The sequence below is a fragment of the Cryptotermes secundus genome, unplaced genomic scaffold (genome assembly GCF_002891405.2).
Source record: "Cryptotermes secundus unplaced genomic scaffold, Csec_1.0 scaffold304, whole genome shotgun sequence".
NCBI classification, from domain to species: Eukaryota; Metazoa; Arthropoda; class Insecta; order Blattodea; family Kalotermitidae; genus Cryptotermes; species Cryptotermes secundus.
This window is the reverse complement of record NW_019721521.1, coordinates 2,069,685-2,089,774: the sequence shown is the minus strand read 5'-3', so window position 1 is coordinate 2,089,774 and position 20,090 is coordinate 2,069,685. Positions and strand designations below refer to the sequence as shown.

The window sequence follows — 20,090 nt, the reverse complement described above, 5'->3', positions numbered from 1 at the left end:
ACAATGTTTCACGGAAGCAGAGTTTTAAAAACTCTTTAGAATTTTTTATTTAATTTTTGTTCCATACTCTGAATCTGTGAACGGTAGGTGGTCGTGACTTGACAGCCACCTCTGAAATTCGTCTTTTCCACTGTTTAATTTCTTCAGTACCTCATTAAAGCTGTGAGTCCATTTTTTGGCACTTTTGCAAAAATTTGTCAATAATTTATAAATATCCCTCCGTCCGTCCATCTGTCCGTCCGTTCTCATGTAACAAGTCGGAATCACTAAATGGATTTTCGTTGTATTGTATTAACACGAGATGACAACCTCCAGCCACCCGTTAAGCACTCAGACTTGGCTCACTCTGTGCCCCCAAATTGAATTTCCTGCAGTCTGATATTGGGGAGTTTTCTGAGTCACTAACACGTTCAAATTTCAGTTAAAATCGGACAAAATGACTGGCACTTTACATGACCCAAACGCGTTTTTTGCATCTCGAACGTAACTCTCACGTAAAAGGTAAACTTGTCTTAGCGCTTAATTATTGAAGTACCACCCATGAAAGGTTGTGGGGGAGTGACGGTATAACTTCGCCAATTCTTGTCTCGGCACTAGATGGAGGTGAGTGGTCAGTTTCACGTCGCGGCCGCTTTACCTCTGGGGAAGGAACGCCTGGTGTGCATTAGATAGGAGCCTCGGTGGATCCGACCCGGACTCTGTGGAGAAGAGAGAATCTCCTGCCTCTTCCTAGGATGTCCAACCCGTAGCCCGTCGCTATACCAAATAAGATATACCGCATCACGCTAAATATTTATGAGAATAAGAAAGAAATATTTTGAACAAAATTTGTTAAACAGATTGAAACGCACATTTTATGCTGATACCCATTTTCATAAGGCTTACAGCTCTGATGATAATTAAGTAGACGGTTTTCGTACATTGTGTTATCTGGTAACTCGAGAACAGTTGGACTGATTTTGGTGAAACTTTATATTGGAGGTGCTTATTCGCCCGCTCTCATATTTTTGCGCCGAGCATCAGAAGTTAGCGTTCACGAGCTGAATATCTATAGACAATAACAGAACGAAGGCGCCAGAATTATTACGCCATGTGTAGCCCTGTATTTCTCAGCTTGTTTTTCCCTACACTGACTGGAGCTCGAACAGCTGTGATTCCATCTCCTTATTCAAGCTTAACTTGTGGTCTTATGGATATGATGTGACATACACTGGCACCCATATACCAGATCACGCGATGTCGTAACCTAGAACCACAATACTCATCTCCGTGAGATCGTCAGATCGTTTATATTACTTTAAGGAAGCAGCAACTTCCTCTGAAAGATCGGTACCCAATTGCCAAGCTGCACTTCACGTAATCTTGAAACTCAGCTGAGAGAACTTCATCTTACATTACGCTGATCAGGTTTAGTTTCAGCTTCACAGTGGTTCTCATGGCGGTCTAGAAAACCGAGATTAACGGCAGTGGGAATCCGTTGCGCTGACCACGCGACACCCTCTCTCCGCAAAAGTTCGCACTAACTTCGCCGGTAAGCGGCACTCGCTCGGTCGGTATAGTTCGCTTGCGGACTAAAAGCCACGAAGTGGTTCTCATGACGTGTTCAGACAGTTCCACGCCCACAGCTGATTCTTTCACGTAGGGCACTGAAGCCAGTTCTTGTGTTGTAGCGTGTTGAAGTTAAAATTCAGGTTTCCGATAAAAATTGATAATTATACTGTGTTTACCACGTTTGTCCTTCCGTCCACGGTTATATTAAACGGATGTTTAATAATTAACAAGTGTACACATATAAGACCCGAGCCTTAAAGAAATCCAATGCTATCATGGGCCGTGGGTAGCGTAGCACGTACCTGCTTTATGGTCTGGAAATAGCTTCAAAGGGAATTTTGATATAGCTTATTCTTTACATTGTGTCTAAACCTGCGTGTCCTTTTGCACAAACTTTGCTCCATAGCCTGTAATTCAATTAATTCTAAACCAGATTCATATTTTATGGAAGTGTTTCATTTCATTGTACAATAATAGGATCATTTTATTTTGTATGATTACTTTAAAGGAGGGATAATTTATGTCATGTGGGAGTAACACAGTAGTAGCTTATTTCCTGGTTTCTCATTCTGAAAATTGAAATCGCAGAAGCCTTCATAACGAGAGGAACGCATGTTTGCTCTGAAAGTACGTCTGGTTTCAGTATTCACAGAGAAAGATTATTTTTCATACAGGATAATTATTCGACAGGCGTTATACAAAATGTATAATATGTTGTAGATACTGTGTAATTTTATATATGATTATATAAGGTAGTAAATTTGTTTCTTCAAATTTAATGTCAGTTTCTTACTAACTTACAGTTATATGTCTACGCAGAAATACTTCGTATTATGACATCAATTTATTGTTTCATTTCAATTAACAAACAGGGAAATATTACCATAGTAATGTACTGAAATTAATATTTAAATCAGAGTCTATCGTACTTTTCGTGTAGATCGAGACTCCGAGCTGCAGAACTTTCACTTGGGCTAGGGTCTTTCAGCAACTTATTCCGGAAGTAGAATATGCCATTTGAATAATTACCGCTCTCTTTCATTAAATCGTAAGATATTCTTTCTTCCTAATTCCATGGAATGTAGTATTTCGTGAACATAGTCGGTGATCTAGCAAAGAAATACCTCGCCTTTTATGGAACCCAAATGTTGATTACCATGCTCTTGAGCACTTGTGACTGATCCCTCTTCTCAGCTCAGTGATTTATATCTTTAACCTCACTCCATAATTGTAGTTGTAATTGCCGGTCACAGCCGCGCGGTCTAAGGCATGTACTGTCTTCGCTCACTCGGAAGCCGGGATCGTGGGTTCAAATCCCACATAAGCCATGGATGTTTAGTACGTGTGTGTGTTTATTCTGGGTTTGTGTTGTCCTGTGTCTAGATAGAGGACTCCAAGGAGTCCTACCGTCTGTAAAATGGTCAAAATGAAAAAAAAAAAAAACAACCTCGACACCGTCAGGTGTAAAAGGAACGCATTACATAAAGTCATAAATGTACGTATATTTGTGGTAGTTGTAATTGTGTTTGCATTGTATTCATTGTGTGTAGTGTCCTTTATTGTTTGTGTAGTTTTGTGTGCTATGTTTTGTTTGAGTGTGGTGTGTTATTTTGTGTGATGTATGTTATTTATGTGTCATGTCTTATTGTAGTACCACTGCCACCGGGTAGAAACCCATTTGCAGTTAAAATAAATAAAAAAACTTCCATATGAAAGATATGTGAAATGAGAGCAGTTTAACTGTGAAATTCTCTGGTGCTATTGTCAGAATGATACTGGCGTTACGGTGTTACTTGTCCGTGACAGATTTGCCGGTCATTTTAATGGCTGCTGTGTAATGACGTGGGTTTGTTGTCGTTCATGGCCGTTCATTTATAGCACCCACCGTCCCCCGCACAAGCATGTGTTCGGTGTCTTTACGGCTGTTTGTGAAGTTGTGCCAGAATGGCTATCAGTTGGAAATCAAGACCGCGAGCTAACCATGAAAATTAAATATTCGAAATATTTTATTTGTTTTTTGTTAGACATTAAAAATCCAATGATTCTGGCCAATGAAAAGCGAGGTTGAAATTTTCTTGTAGGATAATCTAAATTGACCTCCCGGAGAGTTAATTTGACCGGTCGCCTCCATCTGGTACCGAGGTTAAGAACGCGTGGAGCTTTGCATTAATGAGCGAGCAGTACTGTAAACCGTGGACTATAGACAGGCTGGACAGTGAGAAAGTTCAAAGCAAGAAATTGTCTTTCCTGCATTTAGTTTATCGAAATTGAAACCCTTGAAATGTCTGTTTTTCTCAAATTTTGATCATTTGTACGTGTCTGGTTTTATTCCTTCTATTTATGTTTGAAAATATAAAATGTAAATTTTCCGTATGGCGTACAAGAGGAAGAGACATATGAAATATAGGCCTAAAAGAAAGCGAGGGAACTGCAGACTCACGAAATGTGACCTCTCTCTATTCTTTGTTTTCTGCTATTTCTGTCTTGTCACGGGACGAGACAGACGTCACACAAAGAAAAACTGTGCAAATTTATCTTGTGTCACAGCTCCAATTAGATGGTGTGTGATGTCATATTCGAGCTAAGAGATATTTTAAGAATCTCTCATTTTTGTAATTTAGTCCTTTATGGTTTCTAAATATACATACTCATGTCTGTATGTGGTACAGGATGTAACAAATGTTTTACCGTCAAACACTTGTTTATTTTGCTTACAACCAAAACGGTCTAGTCTGGTGGAAAACAAGAGAAAGCATAACAGAACATGTAATGCAATGGGTACCAGGAGCTCTTTCCTTGGGGGTAATGCGGCAGGAGCGTGAAGCTGATCACTCACCTCCAACTAATGCCGAGGTCAAGAAAATTTGGATCCATACATCCACTCCCCCATACGCCTTCATGGCGTAGTGTTTAATTAGTTAGGCACAGGGACAACTTTACCAAATTTTTGGAACCCGAATACTGGACATTGTCTACATTAAACCCCGTCACTGGATCCGATCTTTTGTCAGTTCAGTCCAGTTCGTGTTAAGAATAGCCTACTGTTTCCTAAAGACGCTCCAACACCCAAAGTTGATAGCATGCAGAATTACGGTTTTGCCTGTTTTCTTAAATTAATGTGAAATACGTTCTCTCACTCTAAGCGAGGAACATAAGTTGAAGTAGTTGAGAACGAGGTGCTGCGGAGAATGTCCATACCCTTAACAGGAGAACGGAAGGAACTGTAGAATAAGAAGCTTCATAATTTCAACTCTTCACCTGATATTGGTATGATGATTAAAGCAAGGAGAGCTAAACACTTTGAAGGATAAGTATTAGAACGAATTCTGAAGAAGATATTTTTCGCCATGGAGTTAGTTTCCCTTCCTGAAATTGATTTTAATTCACAGGATGTCACTGTGTAGTATTTCTGCCTCATGTTCCGGAAGTCCTGGGCTCACATCTCCTGACAATCTTTTCATGGTTTTCTTCAGTCTCTCCAGGAAATTGTTGACTTAATAGAAATTAGGGCATGACCACTTCTTTCGCTTCATTTCTGTATAGTTATCCACTAATCAGAGTTACTGACAGCGTCATTAAATAAGCCATTACAAAATTAATTAATTTTAATATCGTTCAAGTAGTAACTTTCTAAGAGATCTGAATACAAGCGGTAAATTTTATTGTACAGGGAAGACAGACATAGGCAACAAACTTCAGAGACATGGTTGGGTGATAGGATGATAGGGTGATAGGAGATGTATGTGACCAACGTACAAATTTATGCCGCGCCATAGCTCAAGCAGTTAGTCGTTGGCTTCCCACCGCGGCGGCCCGGGTTCGATCCCGGGGTCTGGTCAAGTGGGATTTGTGGTGGACAAAGTGGCGCTGGGGCAGGTTTTCTCCGAGTACTTGGTTTCCCCTGTCAATCTTCATTCCACCAATTGCTCCACAACAACCCTCACCTATCATCAGGGGCTGGTACAATAGGCCAGAAGTGGCCGCAGTACAAGGACTTAGTCCCACCCCACTAGTAATACAAAAACGTACAAATGTAGACCGGATCTGATATTTGAACGTCCCCGGCGTAGGGGCTATATTGAAAACTGCTACAATAGTGACACAGTGAGAGTCATACTGTATGCTGACTTTCGATTTCATCAGCGTGTTCAAAAGTATATAAACAGTGAAAGGAGAGTTGAAAGTGTTGACCATGGATCAGTTAATTGTCACCGATTACTCAAACACCTGCAAAATAAAATAAAGCGAAACCATGGGTGAGTTGCTGCAACATTGATCGATCTGTATTTTTCTACTGGCATGAAATACTATGTTGCTGCAGTGTAAAATTCGTGATAGAAATTCTGTGAACCACATTTGATCTATAGTTTTATTGTAGTTAGCATTATGACATGTAACAGACCATGGAGGCCCATAGGGTTGTGAGAAGTCGAAGCTCCCACATTTTCTAGATAATCGGATCACAGATGGCGGTGAGGTTGTCAGTCTTACGTGTCGGCCTCTCTTTAACCCCCCCCCAGGAAGATTCCTGGTACTCATTTCTGTTAGAGGCTGAGTCGATCCCTGGACCACGGTTAGGTGAATTGAAAAAATCCAGTAAACTTATCGGGACTCGAACCGGCGGGTTTTAGGCTTGTAGCGTAGTGCCTCAACCAGCTACGCTACCGCGTGCCCCTGCATTATGACATGGCAGATATGAAATAAATCTCATCAGTCGAATTCGATTCAGGCACGTGACTTATATACGGCGATGGACTTGCAGTTCCCGTGAATAGAACACTAGAGGAAGAGGTGTTTTCCATGTTGTTCGCATATATATCCATTGTTAGGCGACGGATATGTTTTCTATGGTTCCGCCTCAAGACTATATAAGTGGTACAGAATCGAATCAAATCAGAAATCCCCTGTGGAGGCAGGGTCGAATACCTCCGCCATAGCCCTGCAAGTCGTAAGAGGCGAAGAAAAGGACCCCAGTGCCTGGGGTTATAACCGGGCCACCCTGTTCCTGTGGGATATAAATACGGGGACCTGGCCCTCCAGGCTGGGGGAGTCTCGAACCTCAGAGAGTAAAATGTGGTCATGAGTCCGCGGGACTTGAACCTGAGAATGACTGTGCTGGCGAGAACCAGCAGCAATTGTAAATGACAGACCCATCCTGTCATCAGAGAGGATGTTATATAGGGACTGTAACCGCAAGAGTTCAGTTGGAAAATAAAATTACTGGCAGTGAGTCTCAAGGGACTTGTCGCCAAAACGAACAGATTTGCAGTAAACCGCCAGTCGCAAAGTAACTCCCTCTCTCTCTCTCTCTCTCAAATCAGAACGAGAACGAGAATGGAGCGAGTTTTAGGCGGTCATTGATTGTGAGCTGTTGTAATTTGTGATTAAGGGAGATTACAAGAAGGCGTCAATAAATCCAGGCATTCAATCCAAAACCCCTTATAATTGGTCACGGAGTCATAAAAACTTGACAATATCCCATTACATTAGAACATATTTACAACGTATTTAGCAATGCAGATACATAGCCATCTCAAGTGTCTATAACGATAGGATCAGCAGAAAAAGCTCCTGTTTTATCAAACATTCCAGTCTATATGTAGATGCTCGCAAGAGCGATGAATTAATAATTATCATATTTGGTAGCATATCAGCATCGGGATTATGACACACCTTACAGGCCAAGTTTGGAGGAAGCAATAAAGGAATAAGAGATCTGTTGTTTCCAGATAATGTTGTAGCGTGTATAGCCGTTGATATGCAACGATCGTGAGATGGGCTGTTTTATCGGACACTGTTCTCGAAAACGGCTCTGTAAACACGTTCCCGCGGCAACGGTCACGCATGCAACGGGTTGTTGTCTGCGCGATCCGCGCCGAGGGGTTATACAGAAGAGAACTGAGGCAACCAGTTCAGTTGAGCTCTCCAAGGGAGACTGAGAAGAGATGGCGCGGTAATTGAGTTGACAGGCGGCCTGACGAGGACCTAAGTGCGTGAAGCTGAATAATCTTGACTATTAAAGCCGTTGCCAGGGAACGGCTGGTGAAGACATATCAGGCTGTAAACGGGTTAGCAGGTGCTGTGGTGATTTGTGAAGTATAGATCAGCGATGGCGTTGCAAGTGCTCGTAGTTCCAAGTAATACTTATAAGCGGTCAGTAAATCAGTTCACCATACCAAACTCCCTCTATAGTGACAACCTTAAAGGACTAAGACATTGGTAGTTTCAAGGTAGTATCTTCTACTGGAGATATTCATATTAACTAGACTCCCTAGGTCAGTGTTTCTATAGTTTTACAAACATGACACTTCTTTACTGTCCTATCAGTTCATAAGTTATATTCACCCTGTCATCCGCTGTTGACCTTCATAGTAGAGGTCATAAGTGACAAGTACGTCCTAAGTGTTACAGAATCAAATTCGCCTCAATTTATAGATGTTTGCGCGCAGTTCTCTTGTTTAGTTTTATGAAAACAGCGCTGAAATAATAGGCTATAATTTGAGATATGTTTTTGTTAAGATAATATTTTCGTGTTGATAAAAATAATAATTATACTGAACTAGTATGAGAAGTTGCCTCGTCACTGAATATTGTTAATTTATGAATATTATGTTCCCAGTTCTTGATTTCCAGGAAAATGTTGCATCACAGCACATGTTTCTATCGCACAGAGCAATTTCTACATGGTAACGGTCACATTCGCAGGCCTTTGTTCGGGATTCGACAAACATGTGACTGCGAAAGGTCACATTCAGTTCTGAATGTTCCATGATTTCGAACAAGTGTCTCTTGTGTTTTAGTGACGTTTCTTGTGACCTACCTGTTCTTGGACGATCTCTTGATATCTCTATCGTTATCTGCAGTGGGACCAATTGTCTGCTAACTTGTGCACTACATAAGTATAAACATGGAAAGTGAGTCATAGCTACGAACGAAATGTGTCTGTATTGCTGCGGGCGTTTCGGGCCACAACCTTCCTTCTTTCCTCAACACTCCAGATTTGTTCTCATTTCAGATGCTTATTCAGGGTTCAGTTCTGTATAACACAAAAATCCATGTAATTGATAACATTTCGTACAAGATAGCATAGTCGGTATAGCGACTAACTACGGGCTGGAGTTCGACTCCCGGTTGATTCGGAATTTTCTCTTCTCAACATCGGCCAGACCGGCTCTGGGGCCCACTCAACCTCCTATCCAATTGGTACCGAGGGCTCTTTTCCCGGGGTAAAGCGGCCGGAGCGTGAAGCTGACCACTCACCAAGAAAATGTGGATCTATACATCCATTCCCCCATACGCCCTAATGGCGTAGTGGTTACTTAGTTAAACGCAGGGACAACTTCACATTTTACGAAAAGAAATTCGTGTAGTAAGTGTCTTCATTTTAAAGCGGTCCAATGTAACCCAACGACAAGCCATTCATTAGAGTAAAGCATGAAGAGACTGACGTCATTCTGGACGCGTGGGATCAGGGATCTGTGTGTTAATCTCTCAGCCCCTCTGGAGAAGCAGCTGGATGGCATTCCAAAATGGGCGCTGCTTCACAATCACGACCTTGCAGTCCCATGAATCTTGTGACCCCACCATTTATCGATATAAAATCAAGAGAAATCGATGCCGAATTCAACAAACGATGGGGGATAGTGAAGGGATACTGCGGCACCATATAACAGAGGTTGTCTCTACAGTTTGGTTCATATTTATTTTTATAACGTCTTATCGTCACTGTAAGTTGTAAAATCACAAGCCCCGCCCTGTCACGTGAATATGTTCTTCGTATCGACTAAGACAGGGTGATAATGTACTGTGTAGGTTTTTGTTTACCTTCGTCACCTGATGTTAGGTTGCGACACAACAAGAAATGAAAAGATAGGATGATTGTCAAAATATTTATATTTATGGGTTTCTTGAAAATGAATTGTAGATCAGATAGGAATACAATACGAATGGAATGTTGTATTTACGATAAGATATTGGGGACATTTTGGCGGATGACGCTGGCCGTATAACTCTTCCTTTGCAGACGAATTTTCCTGGAGAATCCCTGACTAGTTGACCGTGAAGAGTGTTCACGAAGAAGTTATTATTGTTATTGCTATTATCCTAGTTTTCTCGAAGTTGACGACGACCTCCAGATACGGAAGGAGGATGCGAACATATTGAATAAGCAACCGTGGACAGCCGAAATTGAGTAATCCTCAAGCTTGGAACTAAAAATCATTTATTGTGAAAATGCTGTATGCTATCAAACGTTTACAACGCCCTATTGAGTGGGCGTATTCCCAGTTCACGATAAGCTTAAAGAAGGGATGTTTTATCCCCATTATCTTGTAATTGTTGCACTACTATTTGCTGCGAAAGCCGGTCACGGTAGCCGAGCGGTCTAAGGCATGTACTGTCTTCGCTCGCTTGGAAACCGGGATAATGGGTTCGAATCCCGCTCAGGACATGGATGTTTAGTTTGTGTGTGTGCGTTTTTCTGTGTTTGTGTACAGGTAGAGGCCTTGCGACGAGCTGATCACCCGCCCAAGGAGTCCTACCGAATGTGTAAGATCGAGAAAAACCGAAGTGAACGAAGTTCATGGAGGTAGGCCAAGGCCCACTGGGGCTGTAGTGCCAAGGGGAAAAAAATTTGCTGCGAAAACTTAGTCATATATTGACTGTGCTACAGACTGGACAACCAGGGATTCGGGCTGCAAGTCCCGTCAGATGCAGAAGATTGCTTTGTGGATTATTAGTTTAATTTGTATGCAACAAAATTATCGATTGATTATTCTTCAGCTCTTCATATGCGAACTGTAATTGACGGAATTATAATTCTTGCTTGGCCCCTTGCATTTCTCCACAACCGGAATCTGGAACCCACACAGCCTCCTCTAAAATGGGTCCTGGGTGTGTTCTTCCAGAGGCTAAAGCGAAGAATGCTTGGAGCTGTACCTGCAAACCTCCATGCTTCTTTATGACGTGATGGTTAGGCTAATTAAGCACAGAGACAACTTTACCTTTTACCTCACCTGTTGGCCTACACTGTATACAAACACACATTTCTGTAGACCAAGGAAGAGCTACAAATGACTGACATAACTCAGATTGATGCTTACTGGGTACGGATAAAAATGTCAGAAGAATGCGGAAATGCCCTCAAAGAAATTGGTCTGGAAATAAACCTGTTCCAAATGTATAAGCATAACACGAAACCAGAATCAGCAACAGAGTAGTACATCATGGAAATGTGTAGCGAATTTAGAATCTGGCAACACCACCAAGAAACGTGAATGGAGTGTGGAAACGATTGTTACTGTTTAGCTTAAAACTCTTATCGTCCCGATTTGATGTATTTAACACTTAAGATAAAGATAAAATAAATCAATAATTTCGCCTCTTCTTTTATGTGCCTACGCAACTCAATCTCCTAATTGGAGTGATGAACTAAATTAGGATGTCTGACAACGAAATCTCGCAGTGCTTTCCTTAATTATGCAGAGAAATAACTTCACTTTGTTTATTTATTTAGACCTTGATCTGAGTTAATTCTTTTCAGTAGGCCTCGAAGTTGTGACGACATTGTAAAGTTTTTTCAGATCCAGTAGTAGGTAGCGTGACCTAACCTTACATGGCGTGACCGAAACATTACTTTCATGTCGATATTTATGGTAAGACAATGAATAGAAACGTATTAGCAAATCAGTTACGTTACTGGTGCAGAAACCATGTGTTTTTAATCCTTCATATCTGCCTTACCCCATGAACTTTAACTTAGGGAAGAGTCTAAATATCGCGGTGACTTAGATTATAATTAAGTCGCTCTTTACCAGGTCACTGCAAGACGTGACAGAGATAATTTCCAAACTATTCAGAGCCAGAATCAGTAAATGCTTACGTAAGGTACGGTTTTCCCCGGGGGTAAAGCAGCTAGGCCGTAAAGCTGACTGCTCACCATCTAGTACCGAGGTTGAAGAACAGAGCCAGAATCAGTAAATGCTTACGTAAGGTACGGTTTTCCCCGGGGGTAAAGCGGCCAGGCCAGGATTCCACGAACTGGATTCGAACCCACGATTCCAATATAGGGTTTGAACGGTCTAAGACCTTGTGTGCCGTAAAGCAGCGAGCAATGATACCGACAAGAAATGGAGAAATATAAGACGACTTCAGTGCAAGAACGATAGACACATCTATTAACCTAATCACCATTTGACTTGAGTTGATAATACAACCCCAATCTCTAGGACCTTATCCGTCTCATTAGCCGCGCTTCCTCATTCTCACCGCGCACAGTTGCAGTCGCTGGCAGTGGAGAAGTAGGTCTGCTTCAAACACGAAACAGTGCATTGTGATCAGAACGTAACTGTGCCAAAGCTAGAAGCGACCCTGTTGTCATCGAAAGACTAAAAAGTAAAGCTATCCCTGTACCAGGCCGTGAAGGCCCATAGGGTTGTGAGACGTTGAGGGTCTCACATTATCTAGACAATTGGCTCAAAGATGGCGGTAAGGTTGTCAGCCTTACGCGCCGGCCGCGCTTTACTCCCCAGGAAAATTATTTAATTAATTCCTGGTACTCGTTTCTGTTAGAGGCTGAGTAAACCCCAGGGCCATAGTGCGGCTGGAAGGATTAGGTCAACTGAAAGAACCCAGTGACCTCATTGGGACTTGAACCCGCGACCTTCCGGCTTGTAGCAGGAACTGATAATTTGTTCCAATGAATTTCTAAACTAGAAGAATCATGAGATGCTTAAAAGCAAGTAATTGTCTCTTATACAACTTTACAGTAAATTGATCCTATTTAGAGGAATTTCTTTTGTCGTGACTTTCACCGTTCTATTTCCTTCTAGAACCTCAATTACAGATTTCTTTTTTGTTTTACAGATTGTCAGTGTGCTGAAGAAATACAATCCCAGTGTCCTTCTCACATTGGTAAGTACTTTCTTTTTCATTTATTTATTTATTTTTACTTAGATGTACTCCTTACTAATTGTTCAGAATTCCACAAACTTATCACTTCTCTGTTGGAATTAATCCGCGCCTTAAAGTCAGCTTTACTTGAAATCCTAAGTAGACCTGCATCTTTGGACTTGGTACCTATATCGCTAAGTAACTTAGTCACCTACCAACTTTAGCGGATGGAGGGTGTCGCGTGGTCAGCGCAAATTATCCCCACGGCCGTTAATCTCAGTTTTCTAGACCGGAGCCGCTACTTTTCCGTTCAGGTAGCTCCTCAGTTATCCTCACAAGGCTGAGTGAACCCCGTTCCAGACCCACTACTTCTCAGAAAATCTGGTAGCTCCGGGAATCGAGCCCGGACCACTGGATCTGTAGCCAGGAACTCTGACTACTAGACCACAGATTCGCCGGCAAGCGGCGGTCGCTCCGTCGGTGTAGTTCGCTTACGGACTAAAGTCAAAGAATTTAAAATAGTCACCTGCTAAGAAAAATGCCTTGAATAAGAGTTGTACATGTTGTTAAAGAACGCGGTAGCGTAGTTGGTTGAGGGGCTATGCTACAAGCCGGAAGGTCGCGGGTTCAAGTCCCGATGAGGTGATTGGATTTTTTTCAATTGACCTAATCCTTCCAGCCGCACTACGGCCCTGGTTGACTCAGCCTCTAACAGAAATGAGTACCAGGAATTAATTAAATAATTTTCCTGGGGAGTAAAGTGCGGCTGACAACCTTACCGCCATCTTTGAGCCGATTGTCTAGATAATGTGGGACCCTCATCGTCTCACAACCCTATGGGCCTTCAGGGCCTGGTACAGGGATAGCTTTACTTCTTTACTTTACATTAAAGTATAGAAACGTTCTTCTTATATCATGGCTACTTCGGTTCAGAACTGAATATCAGTTAGGTAACCTTTATAGATAAACAGAGCCGGGATAGCGTAGTCAGTATAGCGACTGATTACGGGCTGAACGACCGAGGGGTTGGAGTTCTTGTCCCGGTAGGGTCAAGAGTTTTCTCTTCTCCAAGTCGTTCAAACCGGCTCTGGGGTCCACCCAACCTCCTATCCTATGGGTACCGGGGGCTCTTTCCCAAAGGGTAAAGCGGCCTGGTCGTGAAGCTGACCACTCACCTCCAACTAGTGCCGAGGTCAAGAAAACGTGGATCTATACATCTACTCCCCCATACACCTTCATGGCGTAGTGCTTAATTAGTTAAGCACAGGGACAATTGTATCTTACTTTCTAGGTTTCGATTTTGCCTTCTTGGAGACCGGGGCAGTTACAAGACTTGCGTGTAAGTTGAAAGAGACACCCACCCCCCGGACAGCACATCCAAAGAGGCTCACAACAGCAGTTTCTGAAGTCCGAAGAGTTAACTGTTTAAAAATATGTGCTTGATCCATTTGAATTTCCTTACTTACATTGCTGTATCTATACTCGTAGTGAGATGGCCTTTGCAATAACCGAGTTCTTTACCATTCTCAATACACTGTACATTATTTCAAATGATATACTCAACATAGTGAAGAACCTATTCGGAAACTGGTTTTCTACTTCATTTCCACTAATTCTAATGGATGCTTTTGATTAAAAAGAATCCTTGGAATAAAACAAACTTCTGTTAGATCTGTCTTTAAACAATGCAAATGATAAACAGCTCACCTTGATTTTCTCATCTCTACCGAGTGAAGCTAAAAGGACATAAAACATTTGTTATATTATCATCCTGTAGGTACATCGTGATATGGCCTGTCCATATATTTAGGCATGCTAAGCGGTATCTGAAAAGACTTAATACAGTGAGGTGTACATCTTTGTACTGCCAAACAGTAAAACACACTGAAGGTGATAAAACTGCCACATAATATATGCATCCTAAACAATGTAATTAAACTCCTTTATGGAACTCCCTGACGAAGAGCACGGAGCATCCAAATGTCGTGACATAGGGGCTCGGCTTAACTCCTCGCCGTTATTTGTTTACAATAGGGGCTTTGAAGAGTGTCATGGCTGCTGACGTATTTTGCTGCCTCTTTATTTCTTGCCAACGCAGTAACGTCAACAGGAAGAGAAACATGAGGAAAATTACAGCGGGAAACGAATTGGAGAATATTACGCAGGGGAGTTTTTATATTAAACGAGGCTCTGACTTCGAATTTGATCTGAGTTGTCGCTAGGTTCGAGCACTGGGATCGTGGATTCGTGTTCGTTCGTCTTTCTGTCTCGTGTTGTATACTTGTATATAATGTAAAGGTGAAAGTAAACCTCTGCCTGTGCTGAACGAATTAAGCACTAGGACATGAAGGCATATGGAGGAGTGAATATATAAATCCACATTTTCTTGACCACGGCACTAGCTGGAGTGGTCAGCTTCACTTCCCTGCCGCTCTGCCCCCTAAGAAAGAGCCCCCAGTACCCACTGGATAGGAGGCTGGGTGGACCCCAGAACCGGTCTGGACGATGTGGAGAAGAGAAAATTCCGACCCCTCGGTCGTCCAGCCCGTAGACAGTCGCTATACCGACTGCGCTTAATGAAACCTAGTACTTGAAATTTAAATTTTTGTTTCGTGCAGTTTCTTCTCTGTTTCATTTCTTTTTTCCTGCATGCTATAAATTCCTCCATTTCGTCAATCATCACGATAAATGTAACCGATTCTGCATTAAGTTAGTAGCTGACAAAACGTTCCTAATAAGCGGCAAGCTATTTCTGCTGCCGGTAACGGTTTAGACCTACTCTAAATCCGTTTACGTTAAATCAAACAAAAGACTTACGTTTTACAGTTAGATTCAGCAGGTATAAAAGCATTTATTTCCTACAGTTCAAAGATAAAGTTTCGCCTGTGGTCAAATAACAGGCCTTGAAAGGATTTGTGGGGCATGAAGGTAAAAATATATTTATTCTAGAACTCAGCAGTCGATGAAACTGATAAAATCGATCACTTTTTACTGTCAGCTTTCGCTTATTATGCAAGAAAAGTTATCAAAGTAAACGCAGTAGTTGGAACTTTTAATATTAACGAAACAAACAAACAAACAAACGCAGACAGCCGTATTGTATTCAAATGTACGTCTCTTCGTTACGTTTTGCACTATTCCATCTGCCTCATATATCACGCAACCTGATAATTGTTACAGGTGTGGGTGGTGATGTTCAATTAATTTCTCCTCAATCTTTGCACGTGTCACATTCTTCATTTTCCAGTTGCATTTAAGGATCCGCTTACATTACTCAGATGTTAATCGCGGTTCCGCCATTTTGTTTTACGCTGGATATTGCCATCTAGCAGGGTGGGCTAGTACTAAGTGACGCGCGCTTCTTTCACCTGTCAGCTTACATCACTTCAAAATACCATTGCACAACCTCTGTTGTTTTCATATGTTGTTAACCTCCGTAGTGTGCATATTTTTAGGGACACTCTGTAAAGTCTATTTCCGAGTCGCTTGGTATATTCAGTTTCCTGAATTGAACAGGACTTCCTGAAGGAATTATACTAATTCTACTTCATTCCTTCTTATTTAATCATAAGATTTATCAGTTTTAATTGTGTGTTGAAAATGTCGTCTTTCTTTTTAACGACTGTTTCCTGTAGCATCCCCAGGTATCAGCAGAGGTGATCATGAACTCTTTCTTCTGTTTACTCCCACGATTCTTCCTTTATGGCCTCATTCATTTCCAGCAAGACAATGCATCCATATTCCGTTATTAAATTTAAGAAGAATGTCTGCCAAGCGTGTTTCATAGCAGTAAATCAGATAACGGGAAGCGACATAGATGGTACAGCAGTGACCGTTTCAGAGTCCTTGGAGCACGACAGATGGACAAATTTGGTGCAACGCTTTCTCGTGCTGCTAAGCTGGTACAAGTGTTTGAATGTTTGTCAGAGCGTGACTCAGGAAAGCAGATGAAGGAGAAACTGCATCCGTTTCCTGTATACTAATTTGTTGCTTGTTTACTTTGGTCCAAGTAGTGGAAAAGGAAGAAACGTTTGGAGGGTGTACGCTTTGTACTGTGCGATGTTTTCATACCCACATTTAAAGGGATAGCTACAACAACAAAGACCCCCATCCTGTGTATGGCGTGGCAGGTGCTTGATCTGGCTAACCTTCCCACCTACTTGAAGCTCATAGCTTTTTGTTGTGTTGGGAAGTGGTTCAGTTATAGGGTGTTCAGAATCGCGATATTGAAATTCGTGATGTGAAAAGAAATGTAAAATTGTCTGTACCCATAAGCACCGCGTCCCGAAGGCAGAAGTAAATATTCATGTGTTATGATCTCGAGGTGATAGAACCTTCACGATTAGGCCACTTTATCCACGAAAGCTTCGTAGAAACTAGAGTCAGTGTGGATATGATTGCGAAGAGAAACAATTCCCACTTCCGGCTCAGTAATCAGTCAGTTTACTGAGTGTATTTCAGCGTTATGTTGTATTTTCTCTTGCTTCAATTCCCGCACTTGGTCAGCATTTGACAGGGAATAAATTAGAGGGACATCTACAGATGAGGGCCTAGCTACCCTAAACAGAAGGTACCCTAACCTCAAAACAAGGTATAAATGCAATGATATAAACCTACCTGGAATCAGTTCCATCATGAAACTTTCACTTTTATATAGTGTCCGGATGAAAGGTGTCCAAAATGAAATATATACGTATATATATATATATATATATCGGAAACTAATTGTCATACACGTATCCGGTTTATGTCATCAGAAAGGAAAACTGAAAGATTTTTTTCGTACCCGCCTTACGCGCATGCGCCGCCACATTTTTGCCACCATGTTAGGAATCACCCGGACAGAGAGATGGCTGGAATATGAATTGGCCGATGGGGACCAATTGCTTGGCCTCCTAGGTCGCCAGATTTAACCTCAGTGGATTTTTTTCTTGTGGGGTTATGTGAAGAAGATTGTCTACCGGGTTAAGATCAATGACTTTCAACACCTGAAGGCCTGCGCAAGGGACGCTGTGGCAACGGTAACACCAGGCATACTTCAAGCCTGGATGTTTGTCTTGCCACCAAGTGAGCCCACGTTTAAATTTATTGAGAAAGTTATATACTCAGAAATAACTTTGATAGTTTCCCTTTGTAATGGTGTAACCCATTAATGTGTATAATAAACCCTTTCTGAGATATAATGATTTTATTTTGGAAACCTTTCATCCGGACATCTGTATAAGTAACTTAAGATCCGAGGTTAATCACGAATGTAAAGGTTATTTTTTGGCAAATTGTCAATGAAAAATCCGTCGAGTGTAACAATGTTTTTAGGTCACTTATTTATCTCACTTGCCTTACATGTTTCGGTTCAAGAGAAACCATCATCAGAGGCACGTATTACAAACACATGAAAACACTGGCGCTGCTTAACGTACACAGTATGTAAACTGCGTGGACGCTGTTACAGATTTTTTGGTCTTCTACATTATGACACCGTGTAGTTTAGTAGCTGGATACCGAGGTTTCGGAGGAACGCCATGCCCCATATCTGCAGGGTAGAAATTATTAAGGATTCTACACTGAAGGACACAATATTAGTCAATTTTATTTTTAAGTATATTGAAAATATTTTTCAACGTAGTTGTCTACCGCGTTGTAACGGCGTGTAGTCTGGCAGGTGTTTACTGAAGTTTAGGGGAACCATCCTCAGGGTATAAGAGTGACGTGTCTCGTAACATGTATTCAGTGGTCAAGGAAATAATACAGAAATTAATGGAGAAACGGATATAAGTTGTATCCTTCACTGAATACAGGTTGTTGTAATACGTTGTTTTCATTGTGACAGACTTAGAAACACCGACTGTAATTTATAAGACTTGAGGCTCAAACAGCGGTGGTTATGAAGAGTTCTGTCTTATGGGATATAGCGCTATGTAGTCTGTTCAGTCAGCCAACGGTTCGGAGGAACATGTCGTCTCCATCCTCACAGTTGAAGAGAAAGGCGAACAAGAAATCAGAATGAAGCAGGCAGTAGTTAGCAAAAACCTTAACAGTATATATACACGAATATATTATATACAGCGTGTTGGTGCTGATACTCGCCCGCGTGTGCCGCCAATTCAAATTTACAAAAAGACTGCTTGATTTTCATGAAATTTTGTATGAATTTTTTTTTTGTCATTAGATCTAAATGTGATTGTTCGCCAATTCATTTACTTTCATTAACGGACGTTTTGTTAGAAAGTGCCTGTAGACTGCTTCATACTAATGTGAGCCGCCAGAGAAAATACTGCGTGCGCATATACAAATCGCGCGCGCAGGCACGTATTTGTATATAAAATTGCTTCGCTTTAAATCTTAGAATATTTTCATTTCAGAATTCTCAACTAATAAAGGCGAGACGGTTAACACTAATGCAGCACACAAAAGCAAATAAGTTTTGATTTATAACTCTTCATATTTTCTTTGGGTTTACTGACGGTTGGAGATTAGATGACTTCCTTATAATTTGTTAAAAACAGAAGACCAGGATCTGAGTTATGTCCTGTTTTGAAGCGATTATTAAATTATAGTCCTGCATAGTAGACAAATATCCGTACTGCCTTTATTGCTTTTGTTATTACATGTCATATGTCATTTTACATTTGTAATTTATTTGCATATGACCCAAGCCTGTTGCATTCTGTTCCAGATATATCTGAACAGCGTTGTGGCCCCTCCTTGATCCTACCTGTAAATATTTTCTTGATGTCGTATAGCTTACGTTAGTATCTTAATTTCTTGCCGAATGGGAACACTTATTAAGCGTGGTCAAGATCTACTGAATACATGAGCTTATACGAGTGCGGTGTATGGATGTTTTGCACGTTTTTACACCTTTCAAAATAGCCCTGTATCATAATATAAGGTAAAGTTGTCCCTGTGCTTAACTAATTAAGCACTACGCCATGAAGGCGTATGGGGAAGTGGATGTATACATCCACTTTTTTTTTACCTCGGCACTAGTTGGAGGTGAGTGGTCAGCTTCACGCCCCGACCACTTTACCCCCTGGGAAAAAGCCCGTAGTACCCATTGGATAGGAGTTTGGGTGGGCCCCAGAGCTGGTCTGGACGACGTGGGGAAGAGAAGATTCTTGACCCTACCGGGACTCGAACTCCGACCCCTCGGTCATCCAGCCCGTAGCCAGTCGTTATACCGACTGCACTATCCCGGCTCCATCTGTATTTTGCACGCCTGATGATGACCAGTCAGGCCGAAACATGTAGCGCTATGTAATAAAGGGACGAAGACGTGTGAAGTTGCGCAGAGCCGGCGCGGGGTGGGAACACGAAGTTAGATTACACAGAGCAACAGGATGCTGCTGTATAATATTACCCATGTTATACTGAAGTGATGCGTACTAGTTTTGAAGATTCTGGTTGTGTAAATTAAGGAACTATCATTACTACCATTGTAGCTCATTTGTGTTACAAGCAAGGAAATGCTATGTGGTACAGAAAGAAGAGAGACTCCTAAATTCTATAAAGCATTGGCTGTACCCACATTGTCACTTGAATCAGAGTGCTGGACACTAAACAACAGGAGAACTGAGTTAAGGAAGTGGATCCTAAGGGCTGTTACAAATGAAAGCAATCAGACAACTAAATCCTGGACAGAATAGTTG

General features: G+C 41.6%; 1 protein-coding gene across 1 annotated transcript in view; it reads left to right on the top strand.

The window, feature by feature from the left end:
• LOC111875433 (xaa-Pro dipeptidase) overlaps positions 1-20,090 on the top strand; it is a 279,631-nt gene that overhangs the window by 204,625 nt on the left and 54,916 nt on the right. The window contains exon 4 of the mRNA XM_023871675.2: positions 12,415-12,462. Coding sequence (XP_023727443.1) covers positions 12,415-12,462 — 48 coding nt within the window. The remainder of the gene's footprint in view (positions 1-12,414; positions 12,463-20,090) is intronic.